Raw genomic sequence first — 20,382 nt, 5'->3', positions numbered from 1 at the left:
ATGAAGGAACAAAGACAAATTTTATGTTCTTTCCACAATCATATTTGAAACACAATGGGCCTATCTTTGGTCTACTGAATTTATAATTTATATTTATTATTTTAACACACGATATACTGGGTCTCAACAGCTGGGCTCAAAAAGGACAATGAGTTGATAGATACTTTAAGACATTTGGATCTAAAATTAGAGCTAAAAAAAATGTATTAAAAAAACACAACTGTCCAAAAGTTATCTTGGGAATCTAACAGTGATGATATTTTCAGTCCCATTAAAGAAAAAAATCCAAAATTTAATATATATATGGCTAAGATCAAGAAAAAAATAAAAGTAGGAAAATACAAGTTAATTCACAAAAAGTGATTTTAATTTAGGTGTACTTTTATTTAGAATCAAACTTCATTCATTTTCTGGTCATAAACCAGCAGCAATAAAGGAATTAGCTTCTACCTTCAGAAAATGTCTCTCAAACGAGAGTCAGAATTCTGCTTTAAGAATGTAGGTAACAATAACAAAAAGAATGTAGATATTAGTAATGAAATTCAAACATAGTATGCTCATAAGACAAATGTGAATTCAATAATGCTGTAAGAAAGTATGAAAAGACCCCTAACCATCTCCTTACCTCTATGCTACAAATGGCTAGGAAAGTCCTGATATTATCTGCCAGATAAACCATCCTTTCTGAGTAGTGGATTTTAATCAGCCAGGCACACCTAGTCCATCCAAATTAAGATAGGAAGCAAAACTCAAGGGATGCTTTTAACATGAAAATAAGGTCTATACCACAATGCTCCTACTGCCTCTCTAGAGGTTGACTTCAGACCATAACACAGTAAAAAGATGTCTGGGGTTTAAGGTTACTTCTTTCTGAATTTTTCGTGCAGAATCACTGGGACATGATCCTTCTGGAAAGCATAATGGGAGCACCTGGGTAGCTCAGTCAGTTAAGTGTCTGACTTTGGCTCAGGTCATGATCTCAAGAGTCCTGAGATCAAGCCCCATGTCAGCCTCTGCACTCAGTGTGGAGTCTGCTTGTGCTTCTGCCTCCCCCCCACCCCTGGTTTGGGCTCTGGCATGTGTGCTCAGAGTCTCAAATAAATAAAATCTTTAAAAAAAAAAAAAAGAAAGCATAATGAACTGGTAATAAACCCAAATAAAATGTGAACAAACTTTTTACTAGAACGGTCTTTAGCAAGAAGCACTAGGTACTTTGAGCTTTTTTAGGACTTTTTTCTTTGCCTTACCTGGTGTGTGCTGAATGGTAGCCCTTCCTGCACAAATACTACTGAAGATGGAGATGGATTATGACTTAGCTGCTCCTTCAGTTTGACATGAGCTTGTTGGATGGCTGCAGATTCCTGCATTGTAGTATCTTCAACAGGCTGAGCTGTGTGGATGGTATAGATGTACTCAGGTGACTGTGGTAGAGAGCAGGTAATTGCTTGTTCTGCTCCGACTACAAAAGATGTAATATCTGAGCCTACAGGAGTAAGTGGCTCCAGCTGGCTAGCCTGACTTGTGGAAGATGGATTGCTGTTGTTTGAATTAGCTAGGATATGTTGGCCTCTGTTAGACTGAGATGTTGGGCACTGATTCTCAACAGGCTCCACCTTCACCATCTCCAATTTAGGGGAGGAATGCAACTCATCTACTATCTGAAAAACAGCCTCTAGGTTTACTTCTGTCTTTTTATTTTCATCAGTAGCACTGCAAGGCCAATTAGAAGGCAGAAATTCAACTGGATAGGAGGATTGCATTGGAGGATTCTGGGAAAAGAGAAAATAGGACTGTTTGGATAGAAAATTGAATATGAGATTAAGGAGGAAAGCAACAATGTTTAGGCTGATAAATGTTAAACAAATAGATTAAATTTTAACTAAAGCTCACTAAGAAAACTTGAGCACCAATCAACTTTTCAGCAACGGTAGCTTCAATTCTATTGTTAACATTTACTTAGCCACTGATATATGTCAACCACTACGCTAAGTTTAATACTGGAAAGGACCAATAATTCTCAGGGTTAAAGTATACAAAATCAAAAAGCCGTAGTACCCAAATACCTATTTGCTGATAAAATGTCTATACACCCAATTCTTCCATAAAAGTTGACAGACAAAAACATCACTTATATCTATCATATACTATTTTAGGAATGTAGTAAGGAAATTTCAAACACAGGATGCTCACAAGTCCACCAATGCTTCTATAGATTCAGGGGGAGGTACTGATATTCTGTTCCAAATGATCTGGGAAAAAATGGATGGAATATCGAATGTCCTTTGGTTCCTGAGATTGTTTATTTTTAATAATAAAACAATAGATTTTAAAAAGCTCCCACTCTTAGATGTATTCTTTATATCTTTAAGATGTATTCTCTTATACATAGTACTTTGCACAGAGTAGGCATTCAGTTACATGTTTGATAAATAATTTCAAGCTATGAATATAAAATACTGAAGAGTAATAATTAAATAAAACATGTAATAGGTTGATGTTGCCAAATACACAACAAAGACTGCGTCAATTATTCAAAGGACATTAATGCCAAATAATGTAAATTTAAATGGGTTAAGCATCAAGCCACTCAATAAATGGTTTATTGAGTTTACTGAGTTCTTACTATGTGCCAAGCACATGCAAAGTACTTTATATACATTATTCCATTTAATCCTCTCAAGAGGTCTATAAAATGTGATCATCTCCATTTCCAAATGATGAAACTGAAGTTCAGAGAAACTGTAATTTACCCAAAGTCACAATGAAATAACTGACAGATCCAGGTTTCAAGCACAGGTTGCCTGACTTAAGAGCTCTTGCTCTTAACCTTTACACTATAATGGTCATTCATGCACACTCTCACCAATATCTATGATGCAACTAAACCAACTGCATTTATTTCCAGAATCACACCTAAAATATATTCTTTTTTTCATTTCAAAAATGTTATGTCTACCTATCTTTATTTTCCTGTAACAAAGATGTATTGTCTTTCTAGTAAGGATATTTCTAAGGATATGTTAAATAATTTATTTAAAACATAAACATAATCAAGATATAAACACCATCAGAGTATCTCCAGTATGATCCAAGGGAGAGAGTGTCCGGATCCACAAACAAAAGCATCTAATTTGTGGGACAGACATATCCCTCTAGTGAAGATGAACAGATTGGACTATTATGCTTGATGGTACCTGCCATGAAAAATGTCCAAATAAGTCCCTTTGATCTGATTCTACGCTCTTCAAACAACAATCTGATTATAATTTGACATCCCATGTAATTTTCTCAAAACAACAACAACAAAAACAAACGAATGTTTCTTTCAGTTCTGGAATGCCACTAGTAAGATATTCTCTTAAAAACAGAAGCTATCTCAACTACATGATATCAAAGGCAAACACATAATTCCAATCTTTAAGCAATTACAGCATAAAACTACAAAGCATGGAATTTAATCTTATCCTAGAAATAGCAGTCTAAAACATTTAAATCAACGCAACTGCTCCCCAATAAATAATGAGAAAATAATTGAAGTATAGTATTTACAATATGGGGGCAAAAAGGGATCACCACTTAAATTTCTCATTTTTATTTCACTTTTCCTTTCTCATTAAAAAAAGCAATTATCTGTATCATCTTGGAAGAAACTGTCATTTGGTGACTTATATACTTTTAAAGTTTATCTGATATTCATTTTACCATAGAAGAACGTAGAACAGCAATGCTCAAACTTTCCACAACGATGAAAATGCTCTCTGTGCTGTACAATTTGGTAGCCACTAGCCATATGACACTTTGAACACTAGAAATGAATTTTAGATTTTATTTCATTTTAATTAAATAGCCACATGTAACTAGTGCCTATTGTTTTGGACACTAGTGCTTATTGTTTGGATGTCTGAATCCTCAGACATCATTTCTATCAACTCCCTCTTTTTTAGAACTGAGAAAACTGAAGCCGTAATCCACAGCTTACCTCTGGCTACTCATTAAGATAAAATTATACTTTAAAACTGTGCAAGGTCAATCATACTCCCCGTCAAGTACAGAGTGTGTCCACCGTTCCAAGAATCTTACCTGGAAGTAGTTGCAGTGTGCATAGGAAGAGGCAGTGGGGGTGACACAACTACTCAGCGCGTCCATGTGGGTAGGAGGAGAGCAGCACTGTAGCACAGCTGGGACAAATTCAAACAGAAAAGTCATCAACCACAAGTAACCTCGGCAGCATTTAAGGCACTCCCCTCTTTCAACTTGGAAAGAAAAATTCCAAAAGTTTTCCTTTGTGGATGCAATAAAATTATACTTAGTCCGATTCGGTGCTATTATTTATTGAAAACAACATGGCAATACACTAATGTAAAAAATCATTTTAAAGGGTCATGTCTACTTTTCTAAATGATTTCTTTAGCACCTAAACATTTTGTTACCTTTCTAACCAAACATTTATTCTTATTGAAACTAATTTCATTTTACTGAAAATATCAGAACATATTTGGAATTCCAAAATAATTGTTTCAATCATTTTAACAGTAACAAACATTTGGAGGAGGGTGTGTTTTAAGGCTAAAATAAGTGAAATACTCTCCAAACATTCCTACCATTATACAATGCATCTAGTAAAATCCAGACAAAAATGTTTTAACCATTTAAACAAATGGTTAAGAATTCGAATCTAAGAGCCAGACTGTCTGGCTTTGGAGCCCAGTTCCAAAATTTTAAGAGCTGTATGAACTTGAGCAAGGTTAATCTCTTGGGGCCTCAGTTTCTGCAGCTTAATAAAATACGGATAATAATAGTACATACCCTACTATGTTTGTTGTGAGGAATGAATGAGTTAATATGCATAAAGCACTTAGAATAGTACTAGTACTGCCATACAGCAGGCAACCAAAAAATAAAAAGCTAATGCTGCTATTATTTTAACTAAAGAAGTATATTTTCCAAGCTTTCTCTTTATAGTTAGGATACCATAAAAAGATTAACTCTTTGTACTGGGATAGTTATACTTACAGATGCAGTCTTAATAATAGGTTGAGTCTCCTCTTTTCCAGAGAGAGACTCTCCAGAACGAATGAGAATCAGTTATAATACATCACACCTTTGGGTTAAACAGAGTATCTCCAGTATGATCCAAGGGAGGATAAACAGAGGATGACATTTATTGAACACCTACCATGTTCAGGCACAGTACTAGGTGCTTTACATATATTGCTTCATTTAATCCAAACAACAATTGAATGAGGTATTAACATTACTTTACAAAATTAAGGAAACTAAAGCTCAGAGATGTTAAATAATTTGCTGAAAGTCACAAAGCTAATAGTGACAGAGCCAGCAATCAAACTTCAAAGCACATGCTCTTTAATGTACAATACTTCCCTAATCTTTCCTTCTTCCTAAAATGTAACATTTTAATTTTACTAGAACTCCACCTGATGAATACATTTTAAGTTGTCTTTACTATAAGGTGGTCCACATTTTTGTGTATGCTAATAAAATTACTAAACAATCTTATTCTATGATCTTTGAAAGTAAATTAGCCTAAGGATTATAAAAATTCATTGCAATGTTTCCCTATTTCTCTATTATTGACTACTGATTTTTAAAATGTCAGAAGTTCATGAAGGTATACTAGAAATAATTATTCTTCTAATATCATGTGCAATTTAAGCCATTAAATTTTGCACATGGAAGGAAAAACTTGAAATAATGGACAAAATTCTACTTTAGATTCACATGTAAGGGTTGATGTTTTCTGAATTACATCATTTTAACAATTCCAGTGATTAAAAAAGTCAGACATTACTAAGATGGCCACATAAAATTCATGCTCTTATCACTTCCAATATAGGTTAGGTAAGCAGGTGCTTACACTTTAACCTTTGGAGATTATTCACATACACAATTTCAATGTTTTGGATTTGAATTTGATTTCCCAGAATATTTGAAAGCATAAGTATCCTGGGAAAGAACTTAAAACCAAAAAGGAAAACACCAAGGAGGGGTCTGCTGGGTTTGCCAAAACTCTGAAAAAAAAAAAAAAAACGGACATTTTTCTAGAGTTTTAACAGCTAAGGAAAACCTAGCCCCCTAGTGGCAAGAAAAGACTCAGTCAGGAGCTGCAGGTTTTCACTCACGAGGGTACCGTGAAATAGTATTTTGTTACAAATTAAACAACGAAAGGTATTAGGTTTACTTTTCTGATATTGTTCTGATTCCATTGCTTACACATTTTAAATAGTCGTTAAAGTGTACTTTAAAATAAATTTCTTGGATAAATAAAGTAAAATATACAACAGAGAGTATATTAATATATAGCTGATAGCTGATTTGGTATCTAAGGAAACAGCAAAATGGTGAATGTTCTTTTAAGTTTCCAATAACAAATGGAAAGTGGAAAGTTACCTGCAAAGGGGGACGTGAATAGATAATCCAAAAAGATTCCTCAGTGGCTATTTCCTTACCAGTGCAGTCAGACTTTGTACAGTCAACAAAATAGAACAAGGTAAGATACTAGTAAGTTTACCGAATTATGAAAAACCTAGCTATAGAAATGCAGCTGTGTGCTTAATATATGACAAATTAACCCAGTTATATTATGAAAGCATTGTGAAAGCACTGTCATTTATAAAACTAAGTTTATCACTATATCCTAAGGCACATTCATCTGCATAAAGATCTTCCACTGTCTTCCTGATGGCAGTATTCACTTAAGGCATTAAATTGCACGGAGAATGAAAAACTGGAAATAATGGACAGAATTCTATTTCAGATGTCAATATAATAGTTAATGACATTTTAAAAAACAATTCTGGTAATTAAAAAAACCCAGGAGTAGGAGTGCCTGGGTGGCTCAGTCGGTTGAGCGTCTGCTCAGATCATGATCCCAGGGTCTCGTGTAGGGCTCCCTGCTTGGTGGGAGGCCTGCTTCTCCCTCTCCCTCTGCCCCTCCCCCACTTGTGCTTGTTCTCTCCCTCCCTCCCGCCCAACCCTCTCTCTCTCTCTCTCTCTCTCTCTGTCAAATAAATAAAAATAAAAATCTTCAAAAAAAAATCCAGGAGTACTAAAAGTTATCTAATGGTAAAAATTTTCACTTCCACTATAGGTTAGGAAAACAAGTTCATACTCTTTTATCCTATGGAGGTAATTCAAATATATAATTAAAATGTTTTAGACTTGAATCTACTCCAGAATAGCACAGTGACAACGTGAGAAAATCCCCAATATAAATGCTCAACAGGAAAAACATCTTAATAGTAAATTTAGTTTCAAGATAAGTTACCATACATCTAAAACCCCAATACTTCCTCACTTATAGTAGGGTAAAGATCTTCTGGGCATATACCCCAAAAAAGTGAAGGCAGGCCCTCAAATATATATATATATATATATTTGTGCATCCATGTTTCACAGCAGCATTGTTCACAATAGCCAAAAGGTGGAAGCAACCCAGGGTCTATCAATGGATGAATGGATAAACAAAATGTGATACATACATACAATGGAAAATTACTCAGCATTAAAAAATAAGGAAATTTTGACCCATGCTACAGTATCAATGAACCTTGAAAACAGTATGCTTAATGAAATAAGCCAATCACAAAAGGGCAAATATTGTATGATTCCTCATATATGAGTTTCAGAGAGTTGTCAAATTCATAGAGACAGAAAGTAGAATGGTGGTTGCCAGGAGCTGGGGGGAAGGGGGAATGTGAAATTAGTGTTTAATGGGTATGGAGTCTCAGTTGCGGAAGACGAAAAAGTTCTGGAGATGGAAGGTGGTAATGCTAGTACAACAATGTGAATGTACTTAACGCCACAGGACTGCAGACTTAAAAATGGTTAAAGTGGTAAACTCTATGTTATTTATATTTTACCTCAATAAAAAGAAAGACAAATATAATTGTGCTTTTGTTTAGTTTCTTCTGGCAGCTAAAGAGAACTTCCTGTCCCTCTTTCCATAAGAACAAAATCAGGCCTTTTCAAAGAAACTTGACAATAGAGGATACCTGAGTGCAAGAACGACACTCTTGTAACTCCAGGTGCTATATCTGTTTATGTACACTATATAAAATTAAAAGCCTAAAAATAAAATCTTTAGAATTTAAATGTACTTTAAAACAATAATAGGGGCGCCTGGGTGGCTCAGTCAGTTAAGTGTCCGACTCTTGATCTCAGCTCAGCTCTCGATCTCAGGGTTGTGAGTTCAAGCTCTGCATTGGGCTCCACGCTGGGCATGGAACCTACTTTAAAAACAACAACAACAACAACAAAACCCCACAATAATAAGCAATTCTTTTTGCCCAAGATTCAAGTCAAAAAAATTTTTTTTAAATAATGATACAATATGTATTTTTTCAATAAAAAATAAAAGCATCATATGTACCTTGCAGAAGTTGTATATTCTTACAAATTACTGTTTTTAGACTTTAGGATGTTAGTATGTAGTTTCATTTGAAAAACAGCTTTTAAAATATTTTCTCCTTTCTATGTAAATAGTGTTTTAAATTTTATAAAGTCTATTCACATACATTAAATTCATTTAATCCCTGACCTGAACTACTATTGCCACTTTATAGGAAGGGAAATTGAGGGGGAGTGTCATGAAATAATCCCCTGAAGATCAGGTTAAATGATTAACTACAAAGCTGAGACTAGAATTATTTCATTCCATTCAATACACTATTTACTAGGGAATCATTATAGCCGAGCACCATGCTGGGTAGAGGGGTATACAGAAATGAATTAGAGGCAGCCCCACTCCTCAGAGGCCCCAAACTAGGCCCCCATTCTAGCAGTTGGGAGGATGTTCTCACTGCTTGGGTAGGATGAGTCAATAATCCAGGGTAGTCCCACTGCCACCAGCAGCATAGAAGGGTAGGTCCCTCCATCATTTTCTGTTGTCTACCCTTTCTGGGGGTAACTAACTCCAGGAAGGAGACATAGCAAGAAACAGTCTCTCAAAAGATAAAACAAAAAGTCTCTCTCTGTATGAGAGGCAGGCAGGTAACAGAGCGCAATGACCAAAGAACCGACTCCTGAGTCAAGTTTGCCTGGGTCTGTTCCCCAGCCTTGCCTCTGACTAGTTGTGTTTCAGTTTCCTAACTTATAAAATGAGGATAATTACACTTCTAATCTTGTAAGGTTGTCATGAGGATTAAATGAATTGATATTTGGAAAATACTCAGAACAATGCTTGGTCATAGTGACTGCTATATAAATAACATCAGAGGGAAAAAAATGAACCCAAGATAAAGCAAGACTAAAAAGAGTCAATCAATACTGGATCTCCAACATTTTGTATTTGAAGGAGTGATAAGAGTGGAAAAAATGTAGTGAGCCAGGCAAAGAAAACAGGCACTTCAAGAGAGGAATGACGAATGTAAGCACGGATTCAGATGAGTCATTTTATGAGTCAGTCTGCCACCAATTTTCCAGTCTCAATCTTTGGCTTTACTAGAGAAATTGATTTATAAAATATGACAACATTCAAAATTTACTGGTTATATTATTTGAAGACCAGATCCAAATTTATTGTCAATATAATTTTTAAATGAAGTCAGGTGTTGCTGTCTACTAAAATTTGATCCAAACCTCAAATCCTTCAAAAAGATTCAAGTATGGCCATTATTCCAAAATTAGTTACTTCATTATTACTTTAAGAGCTGGATTTGGGAGTAATTATTACCCTGCCTCTGAGAATGATATTCTATTGAACTTTGGAAAAGTCATTTGTAATGTTCTTCATAAACAGGTACTCACTAAGTAATTGGTTAAATTGCTCACTACTTTTTGCTTCCTTCACCTAAAATTTGGAGGAATCAAATTCTTCTACAGTATTTTTAAGGTACTTTCTTTTCCATACCAAGTCTTTTGTATTTAACAATACAACCTTTTATTTATATAGTACTTCAGAATGTTCAAAGCAGTTTTGCTTTATCACAGACCTACTCTATGTATTAGATGTCATCATGAGATCATGACATTTCTTATTCTTATAAACTCAGAAACGTTATAGTCATTTCAATTATCCCTATTAAAGGAGACAAAACAAAAATTCAGATAACATAAGATTCTATTTCACATGCCCTGTAAGCTATGAAAACATCAGCAGCACTTACTTGTTCTTTTAATGCCTCTTTCCTAGTCCTTACCTTGAACTCTTGGAGACAATTCTTAATTTATAATTTTATATCCAAGCTAACATAAAATATTTTTAAAATAACATATCCTAAATCATAATAATTTAACAAGTGGTATTTCTATAATGAATGAATAATATTAACTATTTGTAGTGTTTTCTGGTACATAATACATAAGTGGTTCTCATAAAATTTGGAACCAAGTGTTTCTGAGAGGATTGTCTGGAACTTGAAATATATTTTTCCATAGACACATCATCACATAGGCTAATTTGGCTTCTAAACCACCCTAATATGTCCATGGGAAAATGCCTCCAAAATTACAAATTGGAAGGTTAAGCACCTTTCTACATCTCTCTTGCTGCAGTCCTTCCAAATTTAAACTCCCCAGAAGCTTCTGAGTCTTTAGTAGTTTGAGGAGGGGGCTTTGGAGGGAGTTTAGGAAAGGAGAGAGAAACACTTACTGGTAAAAGAAAGGGGGAGTAGCGGTATTATCCAGCTGATGGGCTATAGAATGTAAAGCAAGTGTAAGGAAGACACAGACAATCTCTCTCTATGTATGTATATACATTCTATGCATACCCGGAATGCAGCTGAAGTTATCATTTAGATAGTAATGTCTAATCTGTTTATTAAAATGTTGAATTGGGGGCGCCTGGGTGGCTCAGTCGTTAAGCGTCTGCCTTTGGCTCAGGTCGTGGTCCCAGGGTCCTGGGATCAAGCCCCACATCAGGCTCCCTGCTTGGCGGGAAGCCTGTTTCTCCCACTCCCCCTGCTTGTGTTCCCTCTCTCGCTGTGTCTCTGTCAAATAAATAAAATCTTTAATTAAACTATTCACCAATAAAAATCTGACCCTATTTGTTGCTATACATAAGATCTAAAACTTCTAACATGAATTTAGTCATCTTCTATTTTTAAAGATCACACATATTTTTGTTTTTCAAAGAAGTAGCTGAAAATCTGGAAAAATACTAGACTTCAACCTTTTTCTTTATAAGAAGGTAAAAAAAAAATTTAGATTTCTAATAGGCAAAATTAATAAAAGTGCTAAGTCATCCCTAATCCATATACTTCCTTTGTGTTTTCCTTCTCAACTCCACCTACCCAAAAGAGTAGCAGCTCTAAAAATATATAAAACCCAATCTAATTTAAACTCTTGTTTTATTATTTTAATATTAAAATATTAAATATTTGGGGAAAATAAAACAATCCCTTTTACTGTTATATTTAGGTAGAATGCAATAAGCCAATAATAAAAGAATACAGTTGGATGATACAGCTAGAAAATAGTGAGTCCTGTTACAAACAGAAGTTACCAGATGGAGAACTTGTAAAAGTCAACAAATTATTTTATTCCCTTATCAAATTTACATTCCTTCCACTTATTTTAGCTTTTGATTTCCTCCTGCCTAGGAGAAATGGTCTAACAAAATACCTCTAGAGATCGCTTCCAGATCTACATTTTTGAGAAAATTAATATTCCTAGAGTATTAACAAAGGAATGCCCTCTTTCTTCTCTCTCTGGTCTTTTCTGAAAGCCTTGACCCTTGTCTTATTTCCATTGCCCCATTTTGTCACTCAGTATTAAAGTACTCTACATGATGAAACACACCATGACTATATGGTGCTCCAGCAAAATCGAAGATACATTTGAATGGAAAGGAAAGGCTATTAATCTTGCAAAACTGTACCCCTCCCCAAAGACACTCCCCTCCCCGCAAGAAGCTAAACACATGGTCACTATAAGGATTCCCGATTAGTGGCTTGAGATCTACAGTATGTCTTCAATGCCCTTGGCTGAACTCTAGGTCAATTATCATTGTCAGGTTCTCTTCTCTGCTACTCCTACTCCGCACTTCTTAGCTGGCTGGGATTAACACTGAAGGGACTGCACTGTCAAATCACACCATCACGTTTTTACTAAAAGAATATAATTTAAAAAAAAAAAGAATATAATTTAGTTTTAAGAGATAGAGAGTGTGTTCTTTTATTAAACTTCATTACTGAGATACTAAAATGATTTCATTATGAGGTAATCTCACCTATAATATTAAAAAATACAGTATATACAGTTGGCCCTTGAGCATGAGTTTGAACTATGTGGGTCCACTTACATGTGGATTTTTTTGATACGGTACAGTATTGTAAATGTATTTTTTCTTATGATTTTCTTAATAACATGTTCTTTTCTCTAGCTTACTGTAAGAATACAGTATATAATACATATAACATACAAACTATGTGCTAATCAACTCTTTACCTCATCTTAGGCAAGGCTTCCAGTCAACAATAGGTAATTAGTAGTTAAATTCTGGGGCAGTCAAAAGTTATACACAGGGGCACCTGGGTGGCTCAGTCGTTAAGCGTCTGCCTTTGGCTCAAGTCATGGTCCCAGGGTCCTGGGATCGAGCCCAACATCGGGCTCCCTGCTTGGCAGGAAGCCTGCTTCTCCCTCTCCCACACCCCCTGCTTGTGTTCCCTCTCTCGTTGTGTCTCTCTCTGTCAAATAAATAAATAAAATCTTTAAAAAAAAAAAAAAGTTATACACAGATTTTCAACTGCATGGGAGTCAGCACCCCAAAACTGCACTGTTCAAGGGCCAACTATAACATGTATATAATTTTTTTTTAAAGAAAAGAAACAAAATACTGCACCAACAGCAAAGTTAAAACAAGGTCCCAATGTACTATATCCTAATTTCATTACTAGGACACATTTAAAAGATACAGAAGTTTCACTAAAAACATATACTTTTACGTACCCAACAGAATTTTCACAATCCTTAAGAACACAATGAAATTTTATGTATTGCTTAAAAATATGCCCTCATCAGAAATCTTTGACATTTCTTAGGTGCATATTCCTATTTTTAAGCATGCAGAAATGCATTAAAAATATAAACGTTCATTATAAAGTACTTTAAGAGAAGCCACTGAACTTGAATTTCTCATACCTGTTGGATAGTAGGCTTGGGAGTACTGCGCTGAGGGTGTGTAGTTACTATATTTTTGGGAGGAGCTGACCATTGTTTGAGGACCTTGTTGAACGTGTACGGATGTGGCGCTTGGCTGCAGGGTATAGGTAACCTCAGTTGGAAACCTCTGCAGTACAGGAAATGGAACCCCTTTATCTGAAAAAGTGGGAGACGTTTCCACTTGTCCTGGGTGCATTCCAAGGGAGTTCTGCCATGTTCTAGGAGGAATCGGGGTCCGATCTAAACCTTTCAGAGGGAAAGTACTGTGGTTGTGGGATGAAGTCGATACGTAGGAGTAAGGAGACAAACTATCTCGCCGGAATGACCGGTGGAATTGTCCTACAGCCACTGGTCCTGCATAAAAAAGGAAGAACACATTTACTAATTTTACATTATACCACTGGATGTAGTAAACCAAAAATCACAAAATATGAATATGTTGAATTCTCAGCGATTTTTAACACAACAGAAATTTAGTTCTGGTAAAAACAAGTTCAGAATCCGGAATACACATATAATGCTAAAAAAATAATCAAACTTTTGCTTGGTTCTCAATATTACTGTCATAAGAGACAAAGTAGCCAAACTCTAATATTAAGTCAAATGTTAAATCAAAGTCAATGTTCAAAGCCTTTTATAGACGATTCAGTCATCTTACCTTTTTTTACCTCAACTGATTGACCCAGATTTTTCCAATCTGTAAGCTACTTCCTAGAAGTTTTAGAAATTCCATTCAGTCTTTCAAATCATTTAGAAACCTTAATAATTGGCATGAAAGTAAACACTCAACTGTATATATAAAATAAATAAGTGTAGATCAAACAAGAACTATAACATAAACCAAAAAGAAAGTTAATGTTCTTTACTCCCCTTCAATTTTTTTTTTTATGTGATAATCTTTGCAGAAAAGTCAGGCTTGAAAACTTTAACTCAGTTCTCTTCTTCCTTTCTTAAATTAATCAAAAATTTTCCATGGTCTTTTGTTCTTCAGAGGATCTCTAGTAGAGTCCCTTCCTAGATATCAGTAACTCTCAAACACTGATTTACATCTGAAATCACCTAGAGAGTTTGTTAAAAATCCACATACTCAGGCCCAAAGATTCTGATATTTGCTTTCTCTTATCTAGTAAGGTAGAAAGGAATTAAAAAGTGGAGATGATGAAGACAGAGAAAGGGCAATACTATATAAAGAGAAAAAGAAAATATACATGTTTCAAGTTGAACTGATTTTTCAGACTGTAATTCTTGAACATAAAGCTAGGCTAATTTATTTCCAGGAAGACATCATGTATTAAATCATGTGGTTCACAAATTCCTTTCAATTTGCTTTATTAAACTAATCTATTAAACAGAGGAAAAGTCTAATTTATGTGCTACTCATCTGTTAAACTACATGGTAAAAGATGGCACTCAAAAACCTACTTTTCCAAATATTTAAACTGTAATCCCATTCAACATGTTATACATCTTTCATTCTATTTCTTTGGTGTTTTATTTCCTCTAAAGAATAAAACATTAGGGGGCACCTGGGTGGCTCAGTTGGTTAAGCATCTGACTCTTGATTTTGGCTCAGGTCATGATGTCCTGAGATGGAGTCCCACGTGGGGCTCTGTGCCGGTGTGGAGCCTGCTTAGGATTCTCTCTCTCGGGGCACCTGGGTGGCTCAGATGGTTAACCGTCTGCCTTTGGCTCAGGTCACGATCTCCAGGTCCTGGGACTGAGCCCCCAGTCGGGCTCCGGGCTCAGGGAGAAGTCTGCTTCTCCCTCTCCCTCTACCTCTCTCCCCGGCTCATGCTGTGCGCACGTGCTCTCAGTCTCAAATGAATAAATTTAAAAAATCTTAAAAAAAAAAAAATTCTCTCCCTCTGCACCTCCACTCCACTCACTGTCTCTCTCTCTCAAAAATAAAATAGGGGCCCCTGCGTGGCTCAGTTGGCTAAGCAACTGCCTTCAGCTCAGGTCATGATCCCAGAGTCCTGGGGTTGGACCCCCCCCCCCCCGCCCGTCGGGGCTTGGCCTGCTTCTCCCTCTCCCTCTGCCACTCCTACTGTTAGTGCTCTCCTGCACTCTCTCTGTCAAATAAATGAATAAAATCTTTTTAAAAATTAAATTAAATTAAAGCATTAAGAGTACTCCTAACCACTTCCGGTTTGGCACTGACTGATATCAAATCAATTTTCTTAAACTCTTAAAAAATGATAAAAATTTTAAAAGGAATAGAGCATTAATGCCAAAAACAAATATATACATACATATATACACACAAATTCTAGAGCCCTGGAAATCAAGAGGTCTAAATCTAACAGAGAAAAAAATCTTAGTTCAAAAGATTGAATGTATTCAAATGATATCACCTCTTAAAAACTGCTTTTCCTCTTTTCCTCTAAAGTACAAAAAATAGTTTTAATGGTATCTGACTAACAATTCCATATGTATACACACTTTGAACTACGAGTGCAATCCCTTAAGACCTAAAGAAACATTTTTTGCTCTTTACAACAGCTGTTTCTGAGGTCTAAAACTACCCACCATTTGATTCTTCCTTGGATGCTTCACATGCTAAAACTACGTATTGCTACAGTGTGCAATAGCTAACCTTTCTTCTACCTTCTTTAGAGTTAAGCTATTAATGAATTTACAGATTGTCAATAACTTAAGCAGCTAATTAAAGAATTAGCTTTATTCTTTAGTTTATCTATCGCGATAAACTCTGAGTGATAGCCAAATACTTACGGATTTTTAGATGCTGCTAACATAAGAACGCTGATAGGATTAGAAGGGCATTCCTTTTCATTTGTTTTTTAAAATAAAGAACTAAAACATGTTCAGCTCTTATTTACTGTTTAGGGTTATCTCATAGGGTTCTATTCTGACCAACTTCACAGAATATCATCTATAGGTTTTCAGAACATCTTCAAGATATATTTGGCAAAGTTTAAATCCAGAACTCTGGAAATGCAAGGCAGGATGGATTTCTGTTCTTAAAGATCCTATTCCTTCTATATAAATGAATCTGAGTTAATCAATTCCCAGGAAAAACTTGCCTCCTGTGAGCTTGGTATCCCCAGGCCAAAACGGATTATCTACTATTGTTCACACTTGTTACTTAGTTTAGAAAGTTTTAACAAATACTGCTAACAAATATTGTAAAATAAATTGCCACTTAAGTGCAAAATAACAAAAGTGGACCAAAAAAAAAAAAAAAGGAAAAACATGTGATCTTCACATTTCTTATCAAGTACATTCCTGAAAGGTGAACAAGACAGTTAGTTCAATGGATCTTGGTAAGAGAAATAGGTACTTAAAGGATTCTACTGCAAAAAAAAAAAAAAAAAAAGTATTCAAACCATAAGCTGAAGTAGAACACAGTAAACAAAGTGGAAACTAAGAAGCAACAGTATAGTCAGGCATAAACTAATGAAAGATTCAAGATGAATAAAAATTATGTAAAAAAAAAAAAAAAGTAAAGACAAACAGAAGAGCCAAGGGCTTAGAACACAGAATTAAAGCAAACAAAGTTGGCCCAGTATTCTTGAACTTAGAATTACATCCCACCCACACCAGTAACACAATTCCTTAGTGAACCAAGCCTATGGTATAGACAATCCACAAATGACATACCTTCCGCACATACCAACAGGCAGGACACTAAAAAATAGTAAATGCATGAAAACTGCAATGATCTAGTTATATGTGGATTGATGTATTATTGATAAAGCAAAAGTATGAATTAAATTTGTTATTCAATAAATAATCTTTAAAATGCCGCCCAACTGAACTATAAGTGAAAACAATCAGACCACAGGCAGCCCCTGTATTTCTTTAATTAAAATGGACTCTATTGGGGCGCCTGGGTGGCTCAGTCGTTAGGCATCTGCCTTCGGCTCAGGTCATGATCCCGGGGTCCTGGGATCGAGCCCTGCATCGGGCTCCCTGCTCCGCGGGAAGCCCGCTTCTCCCTCTCCTTCTGCTGCTCCCCCTGCTTGTGCTCTCTCTCTGTCAAATAAATAAATAAAATCTTAAAAAAAAAAAAAAAAATGGACTCTACCCGGGGCGCCTGGGTGGCTCAGTTGGTTATGTGTCTGCCTTCAGCTCAGGTCATGATCATGGGGTCCTGGGATGGAGAGCCTGGTGCTGGGCTCACTGCTCAGTAGGGAGTCTGCCTCTCCCTCTTCCTTTGCCCTTCCTCGACCTTGTGCTCTCTCATGCCCCTCCCCCTACTTGTGCTCGCTCTCATATAAATAAAAATATTTTAAAATAAATAAAAAAAATCAAAGAAAATAAAATGGACTCTATCCTTAGAATACAACTGGGTTTAACATAGGTGAGGGAAAAAGAAAGAGAAGTGAAAAGAGTGAGCAAGGTCTTCTCTTTATGTATGCACGTATAGGTTTCTCTGAAGTGCTTATATCTCCCAAGAACACACTTCCCAGTCTTTTCTCCTTATGCCCACCAGATACACAGCCTGAAAAACAAACATCCATGTCAGAGATTCTGCCAAATGTATGCCATGGTATTATCTCCATTGCCTTTCCCCATTCAATACCCCACCAAAATCAATGGCCATCACATGGAAGCAGCTTAATATTCCTTTAGAATTCCTTTAGAACATTCCTAGGCCACTGCTATTTTTCCATCTTGTTACTAGAACTCTAACCTAATCCCTTATCTTCTAAACTCCACAGACACACAAGCTTATAATCCCTTATCTTCTAAATTCCAAATGAACAAAATGCTGCCTCATTCATAACCCTGGGCTGAGGTTAAACTGAACAAAGTGCTACTTCTGTTTGTGTATTTTTAAAGTTTCCCATATCTGAAAAATAATCCTTACACATTATGTTAAATCCAAATTAACATGGTGAAAATGTTTCTACTGAAGGCAAAGAATAAATTCTCATTATTATATCCAGTTGCTGTCTTGGAATACTGTCTCATGTCATGGACTCTTTACACAGAGAGAAGGATTATTGCCACCCTCACCTTCCCAGAGGAGGGGGAAGAGCACCAGAAATCAAGTTGATAAAATAATTTTCTACCACAGAGAATTTTTGAGCTTTTAGTAAATACATAGTTATAGAAAGTTCTTTCAATACTGAAAGGTGTAGAGTGAAAGATTCAAAGACTGTAAATGTGAACTTTCTAAAATTCTTTTAAACTACAACCTGACAGTAAAGAACACCATTTCTGCCTTATGTTTGCCTAACCATAACACCTTAAGTAAACATCAGCTCTAATTAGTTACAATGAAAGAAATGTTTAGCCAATTCATTGGACGCAGGAACAGTATCTTATAAACAATTAAATATATTCCTACGTTTTTGCTCTTAAGATATATAAACAATGTCGACCTTTCTATACATTCCTTAAACCTACAATATGATTGGGCACCTGGGTGGCTCAGTTGGTTAAGCAACTGCCTTCGGCTCAGGTCATGATCCTGGAGTCCCTGGATCGAGTCCCGCATCGGGCTCCCTGCTCGGCAGGGAGTCTGCTTCGCCCTCTGACTCTCATTCTCTCTCTCTCAAATAAATAAATAAAATCTTTAAAAAAAACAAAAAAAAAACCTACAATATGATTACTGTCAGGACACCTCTTCTAAGATTTCTCAGATGTGTCTGAGGGGTGGAAGACGGCCTGTCCCTTCAAGGACACACTTCCACTCAAGGTACCTTGTTCACTTTCCCTCGGTCGGTATAAACGTTCTGTTTTCGTGGCCGTGACTCTGTTCCTTCCTACCTTGACCATCATATTCGCACCCTCTACAGTAACTCTGTTTTGCTTCGCATTAGAGCAGAGACCCTTTGGTGTTTCTTCCCGACCTAGTGCTACTTATTCTAGACGTTCAAGGTAAGGTAAGGGTCTCAAGAAGAAGGTAAATGGCCATGGAGGTTTGGGTTTCAAGAGGGGCCGGGAAGAGCGAGAGCCTACGGCAGAGGTCCCTTTGGCCGCCAGTGGACAACTAACCAGAAGGGACTCAGCGCGTATGGCCTCTTTCCAGGGGAGGTACTGGCGGAAAGGGGTGCTGGAAACGGTGGAGGTGACGTGGCTTATTTCTCGGGAAGCACAGCAGCAAGCGGATCACCTCACGGGGGAGGATGTGCGAAATGCCCTCGTCAGTGGCGGTTGCTCCCCGGTGCCCCATGTGCCCTGCCGCGGGCGAGGACTCACCGTGCGGCTCGGGCCGGGGCCCCGCGGGCGGCGGCGGCTCCTGGTGCTGCAGCGGGGAGGGGGAAGCGGAGGCCGAAGCCGAGGCCGAGGCCGAGGCCGACGTGATGAGGAGCCTCTGGAAGCGGTTGGGCGGCCGGCAGGGCACCTCCAGGCCGGCCGCCAGCTTGGCCTTGTTGGCGCTGGTGAGCCTCTTGAGGTGCACGAGCAGCTGCGGCTGGTCGCGGCGGAAGTGCGGGCTGTGGAAGTGGTGGAGCGGCCCGTCGCCCGCCGGCCCGCCGCCCCCTGGCCCCGGCCCGGGCCCCGCCGCGCCCGGCCCGCCCAGCACCACCTTGCGGAAGCCGTAGAGGTTGAGCTGGCGGATGAAGCTGGTGAAGTTGGTGGTTTTGAAGAGTTCGGGCTCGGCCCCGGCGCCCCCCACGCCGCCCCCGCCGCCGCCCCCGGCCCCTGTCCCGGGCGGGCTGAGCAGCTCGGCCTCGAAGAGCGGCTGGTCGATGAGCAGCCCCTCGCCACGGCCGTCCCAGCGGATCGAGCGGTACCGGGGACTGTTCACCAACCGCCACAGCTTGGCGGGGAAGTTGTTGGGGTTGATGGGGGTGGAGAGCAGCGCCTCCTCCATCGCCCCCGCCCGGGCACTGGGACTCGCCCCGCCGAGCCTGGCTCTCCCACCCCGTTCTCGATCCCCCCCACCCTCGCCCGGCCTTCGCTGCGCCCTGCCCCCCCTGCTGCCTGCGCCTGGCCGCCGCGGACCCTGGGACCGTTGGCGCACGAGCCCCCGCCGCGCCTTGCAGCGCGGCCAATGGGGCCTCGAGTTCCCGCTGCGCGGCCGAACGCGGCGTGAGCCGACCCGCCCCCTGGACGCCGCGCCGCCCTGTCCGCCCGACGACGCCGCGTGGAGCCCGGCCGCGTGCAACAGCGTGGGGCGCGGCCGCGGCAAGTCGCGTTCCCTCGGCGGCGTACGCGAACCGCCGGACTGCGGCGGAGTTGCTGCCCACCAGGTAAGGGTAAATCTGCAAAGAAATAAGCCCGATTATCCGGCGTCGGATACGAAGATTCGTGTTTATCACCACAACCGGCGTGTGGGGATTTCGAATT

At 38.4% G+C, this 20,382-nt stretch overlaps 1 protein-coding gene across 1 annotated transcript in view; it reads right to left on the bottom strand.

Annotated features, from left to right (window-relative positions):
- HSF5 (heat shock transcription factor 5) overlaps nucleotides 1-19,906 on the bottom strand; it is a 43,745-nt gene extending 23,839 nt beyond the window's left edge. The window contains exons 1-4 of the mRNA XM_078066448.1: nucleotides 19,291-19,906; nucleotides 13,099-13,473; nucleotides 4,081-4,178; nucleotides 1,248-1,769 (exon numbers count right to left, since the gene is read on the bottom strand). Of these exons, the coding sequence (XP_077922574.1) occupies nucleotides 1,248-1,769; nucleotides 4,081-4,178; nucleotides 13,099-13,473; nucleotides 19,291-19,906 (1,611 nt within the window). The remainder of the gene's footprint in view (nucleotides 1-1,247; nucleotides 1,770-4,080; nucleotides 4,179-13,098; nucleotides 13,474-19,290) is intronic.
- Nucleotides 19,907-20,382: the final 476 nt, after the last annotated feature.

The sequence above is a fragment of the Halichoerus grypus genome, chromosome 2, assembly GCF_964656455.1.
Source record: "Halichoerus grypus chromosome 2, mHalGry1.hap1.1, whole genome shotgun sequence".
Classification (NCBI taxonomy): Eukaryota; Metazoa; Chordata; class Mammalia; order Carnivora; family Phocidae; genus Halichoerus; species Halichoerus grypus.
This window is presented reverse-complemented; position numbering and strand designations above follow the sequence as displayed.